This window comes from Trachemys scripta, chromosome 9 (genome assembly GCF_013100865.1).
Source record: "Trachemys scripta elegans isolate TJP31775 chromosome 9, CAS_Tse_1.0, whole genome shotgun sequence".
Lineage (NCBI taxonomy): Eukaryota > Metazoa > Chordata > Testudines > Emydidae > Trachemys > Trachemys scripta.
This window is the reverse complement of record NC_048306.1, coordinates 2,942,184-2,960,852: the sequence shown is the minus strand read 5'-3', so window position 1 is coordinate 2,960,852 and position 18,669 is coordinate 2,942,184. Positions and strand designations below refer to the sequence as shown.

At 53.7% G+C, this 18,669-nt stretch overlaps 1 protein-coding gene across 4 annotated transcripts in view; it reads right to left on the bottom strand.

Moving 5' to 3' along the window:
* DOCK11 (dedicator of cytokinesis 11) overlaps window positions 1-17,109 on the bottom strand; it is a 122,023-nt gene extending 104,914 nt beyond the window's left edge. For all 4 annotated transcript variants that reach the window (XM_034782729.1, XM_034782730.1, XM_034782731.1 and 1 more), the window contains exon 1: window positions 16,966-17,109. In XM_034782729.1, the coding sequence (XP_034638620.1) occupies window positions 16,966-17,067 (102 nt within the window). In that variant the 5' untranslated portion in view covers window positions 17,068-17,109. The remainder of the gene's footprint in view (window positions 1-16,965) is intronic.
* Window positions 17,110-18,669: the final 1,560 nt, after the last annotated feature.

Here is an 18,669-nt window from a genome sequence, read left to right as displayed (position 1 = left end):
GACTCTCCTCAAGACTCGCTTCTGCCAGGATGCCTTAAAAAGAAAACCAACCAGCCAATGGGGGTGAGGCTGAGGAGCAGATCCGATTCAGTCAGGCCTTGTCTACACTGGGGATCCGTTCTGGTTACAGACACTGATGGCAGCCGCTCTGTAACTGCCCAGCGCCGCCTGGAGCGTAATCAGTGTGTTTACTCTAGTGCCAAGCAGGGCTAAGCGCCTCCCCTGCAAATAACCTCTTTGCCCGTCTACACTAGGAGCCAGACTCTCCGTTGCCTTGCACCTTGTGTGGCTGTTTACACAAGTGGGGCTAATCCTAGGAATTCAAAAAATCACAACATCCTGAGACTGGCTTAAAGTCATGAGATTTAAAATAACAAGTGTGGGGTTCTTTTCATTTTCCTTCTGGTTTGGGGGCTCTCTTCCACAACCAGGAAGGCTGGAACCTCACTTTTTTTCCGAATGAATGCAGAGATTCTCACCCAATCACTTGACTCCAGGAGCTGGGGCTTTAAGAAAAAAAAACAACAAATAACGAGAGACTCAAGATAAAACGGTGAGAACTGGCAACGCTGCGAGCAAGGCAAAGTGAGTTAAAACGCCACCGGGCTCAACACCGACTTTGCACCAGTGACAATGACTGCACAAGAGGAATGGAGAACCAGGCCGAGGTTAAACTCGAATCAGCATCACTAAGCTGGTGGCTGGAATCGTAGAAAATCCCTGGCATGGACAAGGTCTCGGTTTTAAATGTGTAGCCGAGAGGATATGGTACCTCTAGCTGTCCAACAGCTCGGCAACGTAACCACAGGATCTTACTCCTGTTACCCTCACCCTCTTCTTTATCGCACCCACTTGTTCTCCCACGCCTACCTAGTGTATGTGCTGCACCCAGCACAATGCAGGTCCCAAGCAGGGTCACCGGACGCTGCTGCATCACACATAATAACGACCATTAGGCACCAATCGCTATGGCTTCTGCTCTGGGACACAGTGTCTGGCTCCCACGGGAGTCAATAGTGCACATCCCAGGGTAGAATCTGGCCCTGGGCTAAACCAAATGTGGCTTTCCTGCTTGAATACGTCAAAGACAGAGAGGCAGTTCCTGAGGTGGTGAAGATCAGTGCATCTCCACTGACTTGAATGGAGTCACAGCTATTTCCAGTGAGGAGGAATGTAAACAAAACACTGTTTTGATTTTCTCCTCTGGAAATAGTGGGGCCGGGATTAGAAATTGACAAATGACTTTGTGTTTCCACTGGATACATGGATCTCTGTCAGGGCTGATGTTTCAGTCTATTTTTGTACACAGCAGCATGTGTATCAGGGAAATCATCCTCTACAGCACTACTACTTTGCACTTAGGAAAGCTCCTTCCATCTCAGGATCCCAAAGAGCTTTACAGACATTGCTGATGCCTCATCATGTGGTGATGTGGTTTGGAATTTACATTTAGCATTCAGCTCCTAAGCACCTGGGCTCCAGACATCATAAAACGATCAATAACACATCGACCCTCTGCTTGCTAACAGAAAAAAACCCATTTCTCCATCAAGGAGCTGTTCAGAAGCTTGGCCAGAAGAAAGGGCCCGGAAGCTCTCCGAACTAGCTGAACGCCCCTGGGAGGTAGGTGAAATGATAGAGATCTACCTGGCAGCTGTGCAAACTGAAGCATCGCATGGTTAAGTGACTTCCCAAGGTTATACACAAGACTGTGGCAGAAGCCAGGAAACACACACACATGGGTTGCCTTAACAACATGCTTAACATCCATGAAACTGCAGCACAAAAGTAAGATTTGACAGAAGTGAAGATTTCACAGGAAGCTGCTCATGCCAGCTGCACCTTGGCCTGCCCAGCCAGGTCTGCGGGCTAAATTAATTCAGGTGCAGACTGAATACTAGTTGCAACAATGTTCCTTTCTTTTCTGTTCCTACTGCAGGCACGTGTGAACAACCCTTCAGGGACTCGATTGCGAAAAGCATTCACGAAGTTCCAGTCCAAACAAAAGACACCAAAAACATTCAAGCTGCCAAATGAAGCACTCAGTCAGAAAACGACCGAGTGTAGGGTGTCCGTTTACCCTTCAAGCAAATGCATTGCAATGCAGGCGGAGGTGCACAGCGTGGGCAGTAAACGAGGCAGAATTGTGTAGGGAACTGGTCTGGAGACGAGTACCCAGGCCTCCATTACCCACTATTGTTGTTAATAGGAGCTGGGTTGGGCCTGGTGGAGTTAAAGTGGCTCAGAAAGGGTCATGAACCTTATTGACCGCACATGCGGCAGAGTCAGGCCTGACCAATAAGCACTAACTGAAGATGAAGCCTGGCTGGGCAGGAGCAGGTGGACATGTATAAAGCCTGGAAGTTGAGGGCAGAAAGGGGCTGCAGGGAGTGAGCCTGCTTTCACCTCTGGGCGCAAATATGTGAGTAGGAGGAAGCCCAAGGAAAGAGAAGTGAGTGTTGATGGCTGCTGACAGGGTCCCGGGGCTGGAACCCAGAGCAGAGGGTAGGCCTGGGCTCCCCTACCAGCCACTGTGAAAGTAGCACAGAGCGGGAATTCCTGAAGACTACCTGAGACAGCACACAGGTAGATTGCCGGTGGGACTTGGCTCCCCCAGAAGGGGAAATCTACAGTGACATGCCCACTGAGTCCCCAGCGGCCTTGCCACTGAAGTGGTTTGCTAGCCTTCCTCATGCGTCATTTCTCTTTACAGGCCACGTTTAAAGCACACCTAGAATTAGGAGCCCATCACTGCAGAGCAAACTCTGGCAGTGGCAAGGAAAGAGACTGGCTACGCTAGATGGTCTTTGACACCCCCGTGCGTCTCCAACATGCCATTCTCTTCACACACCCCAGGAAGGTCCATTTGGCACCCAGATGCTGCTAGCAACATGTGGCAGCTGCGTTTCTTCTGTGACGACTGGAAGTGCACATTTTCATTAAAAACAAATCGCAAAGCTCACCAGAAGTAAAAAATCCAAACAAAACAGCAGCCCAGAATTGGAGTGTGAATGGCAAATATCCCCAATACCGCGAGGAAACGGTTAACCGCCCCGCTGTGTATTGTCAGCAATGCGGATCTGACCAGGCATGTGTTCCCATCCAGTTTCAATGCCCTCCTCATGGTGGGGATGAAGAAAAGGTTTTGGAAGCAGGATGACAGGGCTTGCTGCTTGTGTTACGGTAAGTGCCAGTGGTGATGCTCCTGCTGCCGGCTTATTCCAGGTCCAGACAATTCCCCAGTTTACAAAATCTCTGCTTATCAGGAATGCGCAATGGCCACGTTCTGCCCAGTGGAATCACAGCTGGACCCAGCAGCAAATTACGGCTCCGTAGAGCCAATTATGATGCACGGACCAAAGCATAGGGGGGCAGAGCCAAGATCCCACTCATTCCCTCCCCCTCCCTGCTGCACCTGCCTCCCCCTGCACACCCAGCCCCTGGGTCCGGGGACCTGCCCTGTGCCCTAGGGTGGAGAGAGAGTTCTCATGTAGACGTACAGCCAGTCACAATCTAGCCCTGAACCAGTCTGGGTCAAACCCTCTCTGATCCCTACGAATCACGCACAACCGGCACCAGTCAGCTGCAACTTCAGCTTTTCTGCTCGACTCCGCTTGCTCTGCGATTATCTCGTCCTCCCAAGGCCTCTCCCCGCGTTAGTCTGTCTGTGAGCTCTGGGCACTGACCGCCCTCTGCACTGTCTGGACAGCACTTAGCTCCGAGGGGCCATGATCTTTGATTGGGGGCCTAGGCATGACCGTCTTGCTCTCCAGAGCAGCTCCCCGGAGACAATATAAGAGATGGGCAAACAGGATTTGACCTTTTGTCTCTGTTTCTTCAGCTCTAAAGAGGAGATGATAATACTTCCCTCCTCCATCTGGGTGCTATGAGGCCTATGCTTGTGCGGTACAGCGAAAAAGGAAAGTCCTGTTACAATATAGGGGAGTTTACACTGTTTTATTCTGTATTTGCTTCTGGTAATGCCTAACCCAGGGCGGGGCCCTCTCCAATTCCCAGGAAAGCCAATGGGAGCCTTTGCCCCCCGTCACTACATTTTACCTGCTATTTTTAAACGCAGATCATCATTTTTAAAATCTAGGTTCTCATTAACTTCCATGGACAGCTCTCCCAGATATCTTAGTCATGTCTGTCCAGCAGAGCCAGCTCACCTCCGTGTGCAGCAACGAAGACCTTTTCCCAATTGCTTGTGATTTCTCATTTTCCCAATTACTTCGGGCCCAGTCTGGCTGCCACTGATTTTAACCGAGTTTCTCATTCACTTCAGTGGCAAAAAATCAGGTGCTTAAATCTCCAATGGAATTTGTTTTAATGGGCTGGAAAATCATTAGCTACTTTGGTTCCTGAAGACATATGATTCAATGTTACTATTAGATCAAGCCGTGCTTTGTCAGGAGCCCAGGAGGCGTGGGGCCAGCTGGGTCTGAACCCCTTTTGCAATCCCCTGACAAAGTGACAGAGCTCAGGCCAAAAGGAGAGAGCCTTTTTGGAAACTAACAGACGGCCGTGAGCTGTTCCGGCTGATCTAAGAAAACCCTGTCTGCAGCTGGAGAGCAAATGGCCTTACCCTGGGCTGGTTTTGCTGCTATTTAATCTCCATCTCTGTCCCAAGCGACACGAGTAGGTGTGCAGTGCTTGTCGCAGCATTTCCTGACGGTGAACAGAGAGCCAGATTCTCCTGACCGGCCCTGGGGGCAGGCAAAGGGAGCAGTAAATTGTTCTGACGTAGCAGCAGCTTGTACTCGCTTTGCCTGGGGTCAATGATTACTGAGATAGCAGGGAGTGGAGAATTGGACCCGAACCGGTCACTAGAAGGTCACTTCCATTTTAAACCATCCCTCCCCAGACATCTCATTGTTCACAACCTTCTCCAAGACATTCAGCCCCTCTGAATAAAGCAGCTGACCCTAACCCAGGGTGGGGCCCTCTCCAATTCCCAGGAAAGCCAATGGGAGCCTTTGCCCCCCGCCCCCAAGTGCTCAAGCCACTGGGCTCAGAGGACTGAGCCCTGAAAATCGCATGGGGGCCCGGCGGCTGTTGGCTCTGCCCGAGGGTCTGGCCACAGCATGTCAAGGATTTACTCTCACTTGGGCTTTGCTTTTGTTTCCTTTGTTCGGGAGCAGAGCCCCACGGTTTATGGGCAGGCCTGCGCCGCCTGGGTTGCATGGAGGTGGAGGGAGAGGTGCCTGGAGCTCTGGTATGTTGGGAGCAGAACAGGAGAGAAGAAGAGAGCTGGGGCACTAAGCTCTGTGCAACAGCTGCCCTGGAAGAGAGAATATTTTCCCCTCTGCAGATGCTCCCCCGAGAAGCCCCCAGAGCTCGGATATTGAATCATCGCTAGATCAGCAAGAAATTAATAGGCCCAGACACAAAGCTATTTCACATGGCATCAGGAGAGGAGTCAATGAGGGTGAGAAAGGGGCAGGCAAGGACAGACTAGACGTTATTAGAGAACAAGCAGGAACCAGGGGAGTGCTGTGTGTGGTAAGTAAAGGCCCTAATAAAGGCCCAGTATGAGGCCTGAGGCCTAAACCAAACTAAAGTAATGGTCAAGACTTGGCTAACATAAAGCAAAGCTAAGCTGCGAGCCAGAGGCAGACCCGGCTCAAAGAAGCTGGCAAGGAAAGGGCTGATGTTGCATAAATATATATTCACCTAGCAAAGTTAAGGTATAAACATGGTACCAAAACATACCATACGGGAACATTCCACAGATAACATGGAACAGGCCGACCCATCCCAATGACAGGGCAAAAGGGTAAAATGATGGATAGAGTTGTTTTGATCGAACCAACATGTACAAGGTGAGAGGCGGCACCTTACTACGTAGAGGGGTTGTACCTTGCTACGTAGAGGAGTTGCACCTCAATACGTCAGGAGTGATGTGTAACTCGTTTGTACCTGTGTATAAAAATGCATCCCTAAGGGAATGTCTTTGTCCGGCCGAGGGGGCAGTGGAAAGTCCCGCCACTGACTGAGCTGAGTCCATTGCCGAGCGGCACTTTCTCGTAGTATGCCCCGTAAACTAAGTAATCTGCGGAGAACTGCAATTGCGTCAGGGTCGCAATAAACCTGGCCAAGGTGCCTTCGTACCTTACTAGACTCTGTGGTTATTGGGGGGGTCTCTTCGGGTCTGCGGGGTCAGCTATCTGCAGAGCTGGGGCAGCACACAGAGGGAACACACGCACACAGCCAAGTAATATCAACAAAGGAGAAAGCAAAGCACCACACCGGTAGCATCTGACAACACTGTGAAGACCAGACTGAGCTGTGAGCAAGGACCCTGGAACCAGGAAGGGAGAGCACTGACTGATATTTTTAAGATAATGAGAGAACGAAGCCAGACCGGACATAGAGGGAGGCTACTGCAGGGAAACAGAGATTTCCCTGCAGTTGCCAGCATTTCTGAAAAGGCAGCAGGACACAGGAAGGGGTGTGAGTTTGCTCCTGTGCTCTGGAGAGAATGGGAGCAAGGAGACGGAGAGGGTTAGCAGATGTCCCAATTTTATAGGGACAGTCCCGATTTTTGGGTCTTTTTCTTATATGGGCTCCTATTATCCCCCACCCCCTGTTCTGATTTTTCACATTTGCTCTCTGGTCACCCTAGAGACGGATTAACCCAGGGATCTGAAAACACTTGCACCTGAAAGCTGGTCGCTGTCCAAATGATTTATCGGAGTGGGATTGCACTTCCCAACCACGGAGATTTTAAAAGATTTTCACCATTTTGCCAAGATATTTGCCAATAATAATAATAAGGATGAGATCATTTTACAACCCTGTTAGAGATCATAAAGCAGCCTGTTAGGCTTTAAAGGAAACACTGAGAAAGCCACCGTGACTTACGTTAGAACTGAGTGTGTGGGGTCTGAACACTCTCAATCTTTGGGGGGATTCTACCAATGGCCCCACTTTCTACAACGGGCTGGACCAACACCCCAGATCCAAATGCCTCCCTGGCTATTGGTGCTTCCAATCCAGAATGGACTTTCTCATCAGTGGCCGGTACAGTCACCAGCGTTAGCCAGAACGAAGGAGAAGAGTCAGCCCTTTACCCTCTTCCTTTTACTAACAGTAACAGTCTGCTCAGACCCCGTCCGTAGCAATTCCCCGGTGGGCACCCCATGCCTGGATCGGCGTTCTAGAGCCTCCCGTCGTTCAAAACACGGGCCGCAGCAACGCTGAGATCTCATCCCGGGTGGCAAAACATGATGGGCCATGTACGTGCATGGGTGGGAAGGGCCCATGCCCTCCTCCCTCCTGTCCCTAGGTGCACGAGAACCGCAGCCGATCAGAATCCCTCTCTCTAAGAAGCTGCGGTGAGACGCTCAGGTCAGGCTCAGTGCACTGCTCGTTCACGTGAACGCAGGCAGAGCTAAGCCGCCTAACACTCCTGCCTAGTACATAGGCGATGGTGGGTGCTTTTAGGTGTCTCTGTGGCACAATCGGTCCGCACGCTCCGCTATTAACTGAAAGGCCGGTGGTTCAAGCCCCCCTGGGGACGTTACTCAGGCTGTACACCTCGAGCACGTCTCTTCTCTGTAGCACGTTCAGCTGGTAACCAAAAGGCAGCAGTGGGCACTGCCTAGGTTCTCTGCTTGGTGTCCCCTTCCGGATCCCTGATTTTGAACCTGCACCCCTCATTCCTGACCCTGTTTTCTCATTAGTTGTCCCCCGTAGTTGCTTGAGCCTCAGGTTTGGTAGCTCTTCCCCCTAGGCTGGGGGAGGGGCCTTCAGAGGTGGGCAGGCTTGTGCCCTCCCGAACCTCAGCAGGTGAATGCAACCAGCAGAGAGAAGGAAGGCCCACGTACACCCCTGTCACATCCGGCTTGCTGGGGTGGGGGGATCTCTTCTCAGCCGGGCTAGTCCGGTTCTCAGCTCCCGGGCTGAGAGGTTTCCTGTCCCGGGGCAGGTTGAAAAGTGTGATAGTGAGGGATAAGATTTAGCGCCTTTGGAGAACCGGCCCCAGCTTCCAAAACCACCCCCCAGGGGCCGTTCACCGGGTCTTGCACCGCCACGGCCACCTGCCCGCCTCGGCGGCCTGGGGGTGGAACCTCTTGCGGTAGCAGAGAGGGGTCTCGATCCCACACACAGGGCAGAGGTGTGAGGGGGCAGCCGGGAAAGGTGGCGGCGGCGGCAGCCAGGGGTGTCGCCAATTGGCGGATTTCGGAGGTGGGCAGGGGGTGTTTTGCGGTTTCTAGGTGGGCCCCAAGCTGAACAGCACTAGGGGGATGTGATGGTAGCAGCACTCGCTCGTACCTCTGCAGTCTCCTACAGCCCGTCTGCCCCACGCTGCTCAGCTGGGACGGGGCGGCCAAAGCAAAACTGCCCCTCTGGGTTGTGTGAATCGCCTCATGGCACATAACGGCATGTGACTAACGTTGAGCCGTTCTCCGATACCCTAACTCACCGCGGCCCTGAGCCAGGAAAGCATGTGATTAACTTTCAGCGTGGGCTTCCGTGCTTTCCTGAATCCGGGTCTCTGAGCGGCCTCACCCTGCCAGTCACCCCATGGACGTCAGTGGGACCACCCCGGGAACAAGGGGTTACTCACAGTGAGTAAAGGCGGAAAAATCTGGCCCTCGTTATTTTGATGTGTAGGGGGTGGATGAAATCTGGGCCCCGCTGACGTGGCTGATTTCACCCTTTGTAATGCACCTGTTTGCAGTCACTATTATACCTTGTAGTGACTGCTCAGACAGTAAATCCTTCAGGGCAGGCTCCACGTTCGCTCGCCTGTCTGCACCAGCCTAGCACACAGCCAGCACTGTCGCAGTTCACAGTGGGGTTAGGTTATTACAACAAGGGTTTATGCAGTTGGAAGGTTGTTTTCTTTGCAGAGAGGCTCTCCCGTGTACTGTATAACGAGTGTAAATCCTGCAGCCAATCATACAGATTAAACTGAAAGACGCACAAAGAAAAAATAAAATGTTTTTTGCCTCTAGTCAAAGCCTCTCTAACACCATCATTATGGGCTGTCTGTCTCCTACTTTGTTTCTGTTGGAAACCGAGCCACATGTACAAACCGAGCCACATGTACAAACCGAGTCCAGACTGGATCAAATGAAAACGACTTTCCTTTGGTTTTCTGCCAGTTCTCTACTAGCTAGGTGTCAGGAAGCACATCTCAGGCATCTGCATAACACCTGAGAGAGCAGATGTATGATTTAATATGGCAAAAACCCAAGCAGCCCTCTGCCAACAGAGATTTTCACAACCCTGTGTGCGTGCAGACACGCGTGTGCATGACCACCCAGGCGTGCTCAGGTAATGCACTGCACCATAGACCGAAGATGAGGCTGGCTGATGGTTCTGAATGTGTTGGTGCAGTTGCTGGTTTTCAGCTAAGATGCTGTATTACACCCATGACTTATTTATTTTATAAATCCTTAAAGTAACATACTGACTGTATCTTCAATTCGTTCTGTGATAGAACAATGTAAAGAAAAGTAGGAATAACACAGTCAGAGTTAACTATCAGAGGGGTAGCCGTGTTAGTCTGGATCTGTAAAAAGCAACAGAGGGTCCTGTGGCACCTTTAAGACTAACAGATGTATTGGAACATAAGCTTTCGTGGGTGAAGTGGGCATTCACCCACGAAAGCTTATGCTCCAATACATCTGTTAGTCTTAAAGGTGCCACAGGACTCTCTGTTGCTTTTTACTGTCAGAGTTAAAATTGCCATCAGATGACTATTTTTGGCAACACTGTCAGGGAAACAGTTTGTCTATATTTGCCCAAATTCCTGCTTTCCTGATCTAAACACTTCCATATATTTTACTTCTCCCCCGCCACACGGGACAGCACCTTTGGAAGACATTAAATCTCCCCCATCCCTGCAGTGACATAACGGCAGAGGCCCTGCTCCTTTAGAATACATTTGCGTTCACAAGGGGAACGAGATGCATGAACTTTGTGGTATGGTGCTGAAATCACAGTGGTCTCACTTTCACAAAGAGAAATCCATTACCTGGGGGTAGCTGATTTGCTTTCCTAAGACGGAGCTCTGTAACTTTGCTGCCTATGCCACCAGGTACAGCATTTTGGATCCTATTCCGATTGGGGACTTTTACATTATTAAACTAAGTGGGAGGCTCTTTGCAATGGCCAGCAATATTCCCGTGGTGAAGCCAAGACTCATGTGATCCAAAGAGGGGCGGAGATGCACATAGAGGCCACTGCCACGGTCAGCAAGAACCTGTTTGCAGACCATGCCTGGCAAGCCTGATCCACGCCTCCCTATGCCGCGCCATAACTCCTACAGCAGAAGTACCCAAATTCTACCCATGCTCTCACGGCTGTCTGCAGGTTTTCGTGTGTGCTCTTCTTCACAGCACCGAGCAGGGCTGGGCCATAAGGGTCTCTCCTTCCCTGTTGGCTGGGGGACTCGCCCATTAATGGTAAGTTACATCCTGAGCACCGAGGGGAAGAGAGATTCTAGATACTATGATACTAGCACTTACGATTTGTGGGACAGATAAGCTCAGCCAAAACAATCCTTGCCCGCATGAGACCAAGGCTTTCCCTTTTCCCGCAATGCCTCACCGCACGGTGCGCTCGCTTTACATCCTGGGCGTGACGCTGCAGCCCAGATGGCAACATGTTACTTTCTGGGGCCCCAAGATTTATTTCGCGACCCAACATTTGGTTAAGAGGGGTTTGAACTACTGAGCACTTAGCTCTAGCCCCGCTGTTCCCTAAGCAGCACGGTCTGCCATTGCATGCCATTTATACCACAGCCTGACCACTAACTAAACACAGCAAGAGCATGAAAAGAGTGACACTGTTTAGAAGTTATCCAGCCATTCATTTACAGCCAGGCAAACCCAGGGAACGTTAAAGGCTGTAACTGATTCAATCTCACCCTACAGCGGTGTGAAAAACCTCAAGCCTGCAGAAAGAACCAGGGTTCCCCTATGTCTTCATTGCCCAGAGCAGTCAGGGCTCTTTGGGTTTTGTTCTTAAGGATTCCTGCTTGCCTGGGAGGGGTGGGGGGTCCTCCAGACTCTTTTTCTCACCCCTCCCTGATGGCTGCTTTCCTCTGCTGTATGGTGTGAGAGTCACAGAGAAGCCAGAGTTATGGCTAAGGGTTAGAGGAGGTGAAATGATGTGGACTGAGAGTTCTGTTCCATCCTATCCTAGCCACCAAGATTACGACTGTCCCAGGCTGTGTTGCGCGCAGCCCTTTCACCTCTAGAGACGGGGATTACAACCCAGTTCACAGCACAAGTAGAAATAACTTTGGTGGCTTTATCCTAGTGCCTAGTCAAAAGGGCAACCCCCCCTTCCCCCCCGCCTCGCCCAATGCAGAACTGCTACCACATTGCGCTGGGGAGAGCCCAGGTCTGGAGGAGCAGGAGCCTGGTGAAATCCCAACCCCACGAAGGCAATGACACAACGCCCACTAACTTCCCTAAGGCAGGATTTCACCCTGCTTCACACACAAAACAACACTCCTTCGAACTCTCCCCCTGCTAGCTAGGCTTCACTGGACGTGAAAAAGGAAACAATACTGCCTTAAAATCCACCAATGCAAGAAGGCTACGGGTGCTGTTTAACCAACACACTACACAACATGAGACACACACACAGATTAGCCTACACAGGGGTATATTTCTCAGCAGTCCCTGTCAAGTTGGAGTTATGTCGTCTTTTGAGCAGTGTTATTCCGCAATAAAACCAGACCGTTTTCCTGCTGCTAAAAGCTCTGTACATAAGAACGGCCACACTGGGCCGTTACTGGGCCAGACCAATGATCCATTTAGCCCAGTATCCTGTCTTCCCAAAGCGGCCAATGCCAGGCGCTCTGTCACCCTCAGTAAGATGTTTGCCTTTAAACCTATTTGCAGAAGCTATGCGACAGAGAAACATTCCCCACGTGCTGAAGGTGAATCAGGCTCGCCCTGGTGTACCCACGCAGTCAGCTCCTCCAGGAGGATAAATTTAACTCTAAGGCACAGTGTATTTTCTATTCTGGGGCCTGATCAATGCTCACCGGAAAGACTCCCGTCAGCTTCAGTGGACAATGGGCCAAGTCTCTATGTATGACTGTCCTATACGGTGGTTACACGCTAAGACTGATCTGAAGATGGACACAGCTGCTTAGATCAGCGAGGGAGGGCAGTGATTCAGAGACTGGATTACTCAAGGGCTCGTGAACAGAAATTCTCCAAGGATGCATCTCCCAGCAGCCGGTGGAAGAGGCATCCCTTCAGCTGTTCTGTGCTGTGTGGGAGCAGTGAACTCAGCGGAGAGCTCTGACTGGCTAAACCTCACTTCCTGCATTAGAACTGCCCGGCACTGGATGGTCGATGGCGTGGGTAACAAGACGTCGACCTTTACACTCCGCGGTCACTAGTCTGAATCTGGCCTGGTTCAGAGCATCCAAAAAGGTTCCTGTCACAGTGAGTTCTCAGGCCAGTTCCTATGGGCAAGTGTCAATGTCACAAGCTTCCCCACCTCCCTGGCTGACGGCCTTAGACAGGCCTAGGATTATACAGCCATCGAGGGGCCCGATCAGCCCCGGGTTTGGAGGGCTGCATGGGGAAGCAGGCACTGCCCCGGCCCATGCTGTACCTACTCTGTGCTCCAAGATTGCAGCTCTCAGTACTGGCACCTTTCACAGGCCCTGCGAGCTGTCCTAGTCCCTCAGGCGCGCTGTGAGTCTCTTGTTAAAATGAACCCTTGCTGGTGCCAGAGCCCAAAATGCAGATCCCGCCACTCTGAGCCCGTGATGACAATCTCCTCGGAAAGTTGTTCACACGGTTAGTGCTGGAGGAGGCCAGGTAAGTGCGTTCACACCATTCCCAACGGGCACAGCGTGGGCCAAGCTTTGCTTTTACACGAGGCCGTGTCATCAGCACACACGGGAGATGTTATGGCTCCCGCCCGTGAGATGATTCCCCTGCCCTCTCAGCACCTCCTCACCCCACGGCCCTTCAGGCTTTCCCCTCACCATTCCTCCCGGCCAGTTTCTGCTACCTGCCTCTCTTCCTCCTCCTGATCACTATGGGCAGCGTGGGCGATATCCCCGCCCAAGCTAGGTGAGATCTGGAGGCCAGCGGAATAGTCTCTTCCCTCGCGTCACCGAGTGCCTTGCTCCCAGTCAGAACCGAGTGCCAAGTCCCAGGGCGAAGGTGGTTTCAGCTTATGGGACTGTCCCACGTTCACCCTGGGACTCGGGTTCTGACAGCTGATCTAGTGTTAGAGCAACATGCCCCCCTACGGGAGACCCAACTTCCAGCCTTGGCTTTGTGTATCCCTGGCTGTTCAGCTGTCAGGAGCTGGGCTCTCTGCAGAATCGAAATGCCTGCGCCCCCCGCACTTGGCTGTGAACACTCAAACCAATTCCGAAGATGCACTAATGGGCTCTGGGGCACGCGTGTGTGAAAGGCAGAGAGAGAGGTGAGCCCGGGGAGAGCGTGTATGTGAGGGCGAGCCAAGGGGGGCGTGGGCAAACAAAGAACATGCCAGATGGGTGCTGAACATCATTACTGGCTCAGTGACTTGGGTTTTTTCTCATCCATTGTCTGTTTTGCTGATAAGTCCCCGAGTGCAGGGACTGTGTCCTTACTGGGCTGTCGGGTACCTAGCAGACTATCCATAGAGATAATCACAATTTTAATGAGAAAAATTTCATCGGCTTTAAGAAAGCATTCGTATATCTGAATTGTTTCTGAAAAACAGTGAGCAAAACGAACGGGAGCCTGCTGAGAAACCCAGATTAAACATGATGCTGGAATCGCTGGGTGAAATTCTCTGGCCCGCGTTCGGCTAGGTTAGATTATTATAATGCTTCCTTCTGGCCTTAAAATCGCTGAGTCTGTGACGATATTGTTAAATGAAGAGATCTGAATCTTGGCCGCTTTGTTTTTAAAAGATTTGTCTAAAATTCTTCATTTGTTCCATAGATGTTGTCGGTCAGGTTAGGATTCGTAGAAATAATCTGCACTGAGACGTGCCTGCACAAACTGTACTTGTATTGTTGTACGTAGGATCGACTAACATTCTGTCAAGTTCAAGGTCACACCTAATTGTCTCCTAATGTAATTCAAAGAGGAATAGGGCAGCAAATCAAATTACAGCCCAGAGAAGCTTTGATCTGACCCTAATGTCAAATGCTGGATCACCCACAGCCCTGCTGTTAATGTTCAGTCCATAGCCTACCCACTCAGTAGGGTTCAGAGCTCACGACATGCTCCCTCTCAGTAGCCGGCCCGGGGCCGGGGAAGCTAACGATCCACCCCGCGGGATCGAATTAGGTGATGAATCCTGGTGACGTGCCACCTGAGACACATTGCGCGCACACTACAACAGAGATAGCCAGAGTACGGGGCTGGCAGGGACATCCTCCTCCCCAGGTCTGGAGTACAGGCTGTCTGAGATGAACACAATATTCTTCTGATTATTTTCTAAAACTTTAAAGGGGCAAGCGATGCCTCTGGACACTTGATCTTCTATGACTACAGAGACCTCTGGGACTCCCTGCTCATACCAGGGCATCTTTCTCTGCTGCTAGTCCTCTCCCTTTCTCTGTACCACTGCTGCGTGCTGGCGATCCTAGGCGGTGAGCTGTCTGGGGCAGGGACCGCCTCTGTGTAATGTTTGCTAAGTGCCCAGGACAAGGAGGCCCTGCTCCCTTTTGGGGACCGCTTAGAGCTCCCACAATAGAAATAACAATCCGTAACCGTGAGGAGAAGAGGTCACAACGGTGCCAGTTCCTGTGCCCCTCACACAGACTAACAGGCCATTGGGCGTTAGCGAGGGCTGCTCCACAGAGGCCAGCAGAGTGGGGGGGCTGAAAACCAGGACTGAGAGGGAGCTTGAGGATGCAAGTCAATCTCTGACTATTAGGGCTCCTGGAGAGGACGGGGTGTAGTGGGTTACAGCAGGGGGAGCAGGGGGTTGGGAGTCAGGACGCCTGGGTTCTATCCCAGTTCTGGGAGGGGCGTGGGGTGTAGTGGTTTAGAGTGGGCGGAGTCAGGACTCCCAGGGTCTGTCCCCAGCTTGGGGAAGGGAGTGGGTGTAACGGGTTAGAGCTGGGGTGGGAGGCTAGAAGCCAGAACTCCTGGGTTCTATCCCCAGCTCAAGGAGGGGAGTGGGTATAATGGGTTAGAGCTGGAGGAAGCGTTGGGAGCCGGGATTCCTGGGTTCTACCTGTGGCTCTGGAAGTACAAACACACACAATCCATTGGAAACAATGGACAACAGCCCTAACCAGCTCCCTCACAGCAGCCTCCATCCCAAGGGAGAAACAACCTCAACTCACCCCTGGCCCTACAACAGCCGCCCAGGAGTCACCATGGATAGCAGGACACAAACAGCCCTGCGCCGAGCAGGCAGGCTCTCTGACCCCCCCGACAGACCCAGCACCATGGGCAATGAGTGCCCGGCGGGGCAGGAGGAGGTGGCCCCTCGTTGATGTCTGGGTGTACTGAGACAGTGTCCAGGGCCCCCATTGGGAAGTGGGGCCCCACTGCACAAGGCTCTGCCTCACAGAGCTCCCAGTCGGAGCGTGGCCGACGCCATGGGGGACAGGGAGGGGAACCGCAGTGAGACAGAGGTGCAGCAATGGGTGGGTGGATGGTGGGGAGGGGGAGAGGGGTGTGAGTGCATGGTGGGTGGATAGATGGGTGGATGGATAGACGCCGGCTGTTTTTCTAAAAGCTCTGCTCTAGATCAGATAGGAATGATTTCAGGGCACTCCTCTGGCCAAATTATGCAAGAGGCCAGACTAGAGGATCACAGCCGTCCCTTCTGGCCTTAGAAGCTACAACTCTAATGTGGGGGCAGATTATCCCACCGCTGCCTAACGAGAGGCTCCGCTAAAGCGTCTGGCCATTATCAGAGATGAGATACTTGGGCTCGATGGCCCGGACCACTGGTCTGATCCAGCCTGGCGGCTCCTTCACGAGAGGTGGGGATCAGGGCGGGAAGAGACGGGACACTGCAGTAAGGACTGAGGGTCCTCAGCTGAGCTGAACTAGGCCCCCCGCCGGTCCTTGCAGAGTTATTGGCCCATATGCCACACAAACCTCTAGAAAACCTCTCCAGCCCGGGGCTGGCAGCGAAGAAACACTGGTCATTCCGCACCCACGCCCGGCTCGAACCCCAGGCTCTCTGGGGAGAGTCACCCTGCAGGACCCCATCCCCACAGCACGTCACCCAGCTCTGCCCGGCTCCAGAGACTGACTCCCACTGCAGCCCCATTGCCCCGCTCTGCTGCCAGGAACCTGCCCCATGGTCTGGCAGGGTGGTTCCTTCCCCGCAGGGCACTGGGCACAGCGCTGAGGGCACTGGCTGGGGGCACAGCAAACCAGGAACCCACCCCTCACCCCACCGTCTGGCAGGGTGGTTCCTTCCCCCCAGGGCACTGGGCACAGCGCCGAGGGCACCGGCTGGGGGCACAGCAAACCAGGAACCCGCCCCTCGCCCCACCGTCTGGCAGGGTGGTTCCTTCCCCCCAGGGCACTGGGCGCAGCGCCGAGGGCACCGGCTGGGGGCACAGCGAACCAGGAACCTGCTCGTGTCCGCGGGCAGACCGGGGCTCTGGCTGGCCCAGGGCTAACTTCTGCGGTGCGAGCCCCAGGGCACGCCCGGGTACCGGGGCCAAGGGCAACCCAGGCAGCCCCGCCCGGCCCGGGGCTCGCTTAGCGGATCGGGGCGGGAAAGCGCCCGCAGCAGGAAGCGCCCGGGGCCGAGCGGGGCGCGGCCCTTCCCCTCCCATCACAGCCGCGGGGAGCCGCCCAGGGTGCCGGGAGGGCTCCCCCCACGGCCCCCGCTGCAGGGCTCCCGGGGAGGGGCGGGGGCAGTGCCCGGGCAGCAGGGCCAGGCGCCCCCGGCCCGCCAGGGCGCCCCTTTGCCCCGCTCGGCCATGCAGGGCGGCCCCTGCCCGTGCGCCCTGGGCGCGCCCTGCCCGTGCGCCCCGCCCGTGCGCCCCGCGCTCACCAGCAGCACCGAGCCGCGCACCGCCTCCGAGACGCTCTGCCGGAGCTCGGCCGCCGTGCCCGGTTTGCTGAGCCGCTTGGTGAATTTCCTCACTTCGGCCATGGTGCCCGGCTCGGCGGCCGCTCGCAGGGGCCCGCCCCGGCACGGCACGGCCCTCCCCTCCCCGGCACGGGCGGGGGCGGGGTCACGAGGGAGGCTGGTGCCGGGGGGGGCGCACCGCGGCCGGGCAGGAGCCGCCCCCTTCCCCCGGCGGGCTGGGCAGGGGCTGGCGGAGGGGCGGGGGCCGCTGTCCCTGCCCCAGGGTTCCCACGCCCCGCACAGGGGCTCCTCGTCCGTCCGCAGCTCGCTCCGTCCGCCCCTGCAGCGGCGAGTCCTTTGTCCCCGGCTCGGAGCGGGTCCATGTCCGCGGCGGGGGCTGCGCTGTGGAGAAGGGGGCCCGGGGGAAGGTGGCTGCTGGCTCCGCAGGGGGCCCCGGCTGCCCTCGGTCAGAGCGAGCCGGGACCGGCCCCCAACAGCGCCTCGACCCCCCGAGGGGAAGCTGGGAGGGGCAAATGCGGCACCGCGCAGTGGGTTGTGTGAGCCCGGTGGGTCCCCCCCTGCCCGGGGATCGGCACCGAGCCGCTCCCCGCTCTCCTCCTGCATCCCCGACCGGCTCCAGTGCACGGGCAGGGAGCTGCCGCCCGGTCCTCCCGGGGTATTCGAGAGACAAGGCGGGTCAGAAGAGCTCGTGGGGCTCGAAAGCGTCTCTGTCCCGCCCCCAGAAACTGGTCCCAGAACCGATATCCCCTCCCGCCCCTGGGAGCTCTCCGGGGTTCACTCCGGCCGGGGGCACTTTAGAGGGCTGCTGGTGCATGCGGCCAGGGTGATGGAGTAGTGCCTTCTGGTGACAGAGATGCTAATGCACACACTGCCCTGGCAAACCCGTGCTGTGATCATAGGGGCTGGCGGCCAGTTTGCTTGGTAGGCCACAAAAAAGAAAAAAGTAGGTGAAAGAAAGGCTATGCATCCGAAGAAGTGGGCTGTAGCCCACAAAAGCTTATGCTCTAATAAATTTGTTAGTCTCTAAGGTGCCACAAGTACTCCTGTTCTTCTTTTTCCTCACTCCAACAATGTATTTCTAACCATTGATCCATGGTTGTATATTGTGTGAGGGGTGGAATTGTAAAGGTGGAATAGATCCTGGGAGAAGGGTTGAGCCTGTGTTTTCATGTGGTGTGTCTTAAAAATTTGTTTTTATTTTTTTAATTAATTAATGGAGATATCCTATCTCCTAGAACTGGAAGGGACCTTGAAAGGTCATCGAGTCCAGCCCCCTGCATTCACTAGCAGGACCAAGTATTGATTTTGCCCCAGATGCCTAAGTGGCCCCCTCAAGGATTGAACTGACAACCCTGGGTTTAGCAGGCCAATGCTCAAACCACTGAGCTGTCCCTCCCCCCAAGCTGTGTTGATTTTAACATTTATATTTATGTTGTATTTAGTTTCTTGTGCTCTGTGTCTAGGGCTAAGACATATAATTAATATACAGTTAAGTATATGAGAAGTATCAAAACTGAATGGGATACTTTTGCTCTAATTGCACTCAAAGGGCGCTCACATGCTTTCTGCAATATTGTCACTTAAGCATAATTGAAGAGGATGTTCGCTGTGACTGTATTCATATTACCAACCATTCAAGGTACAAAGGAATTATTCAGATTATCT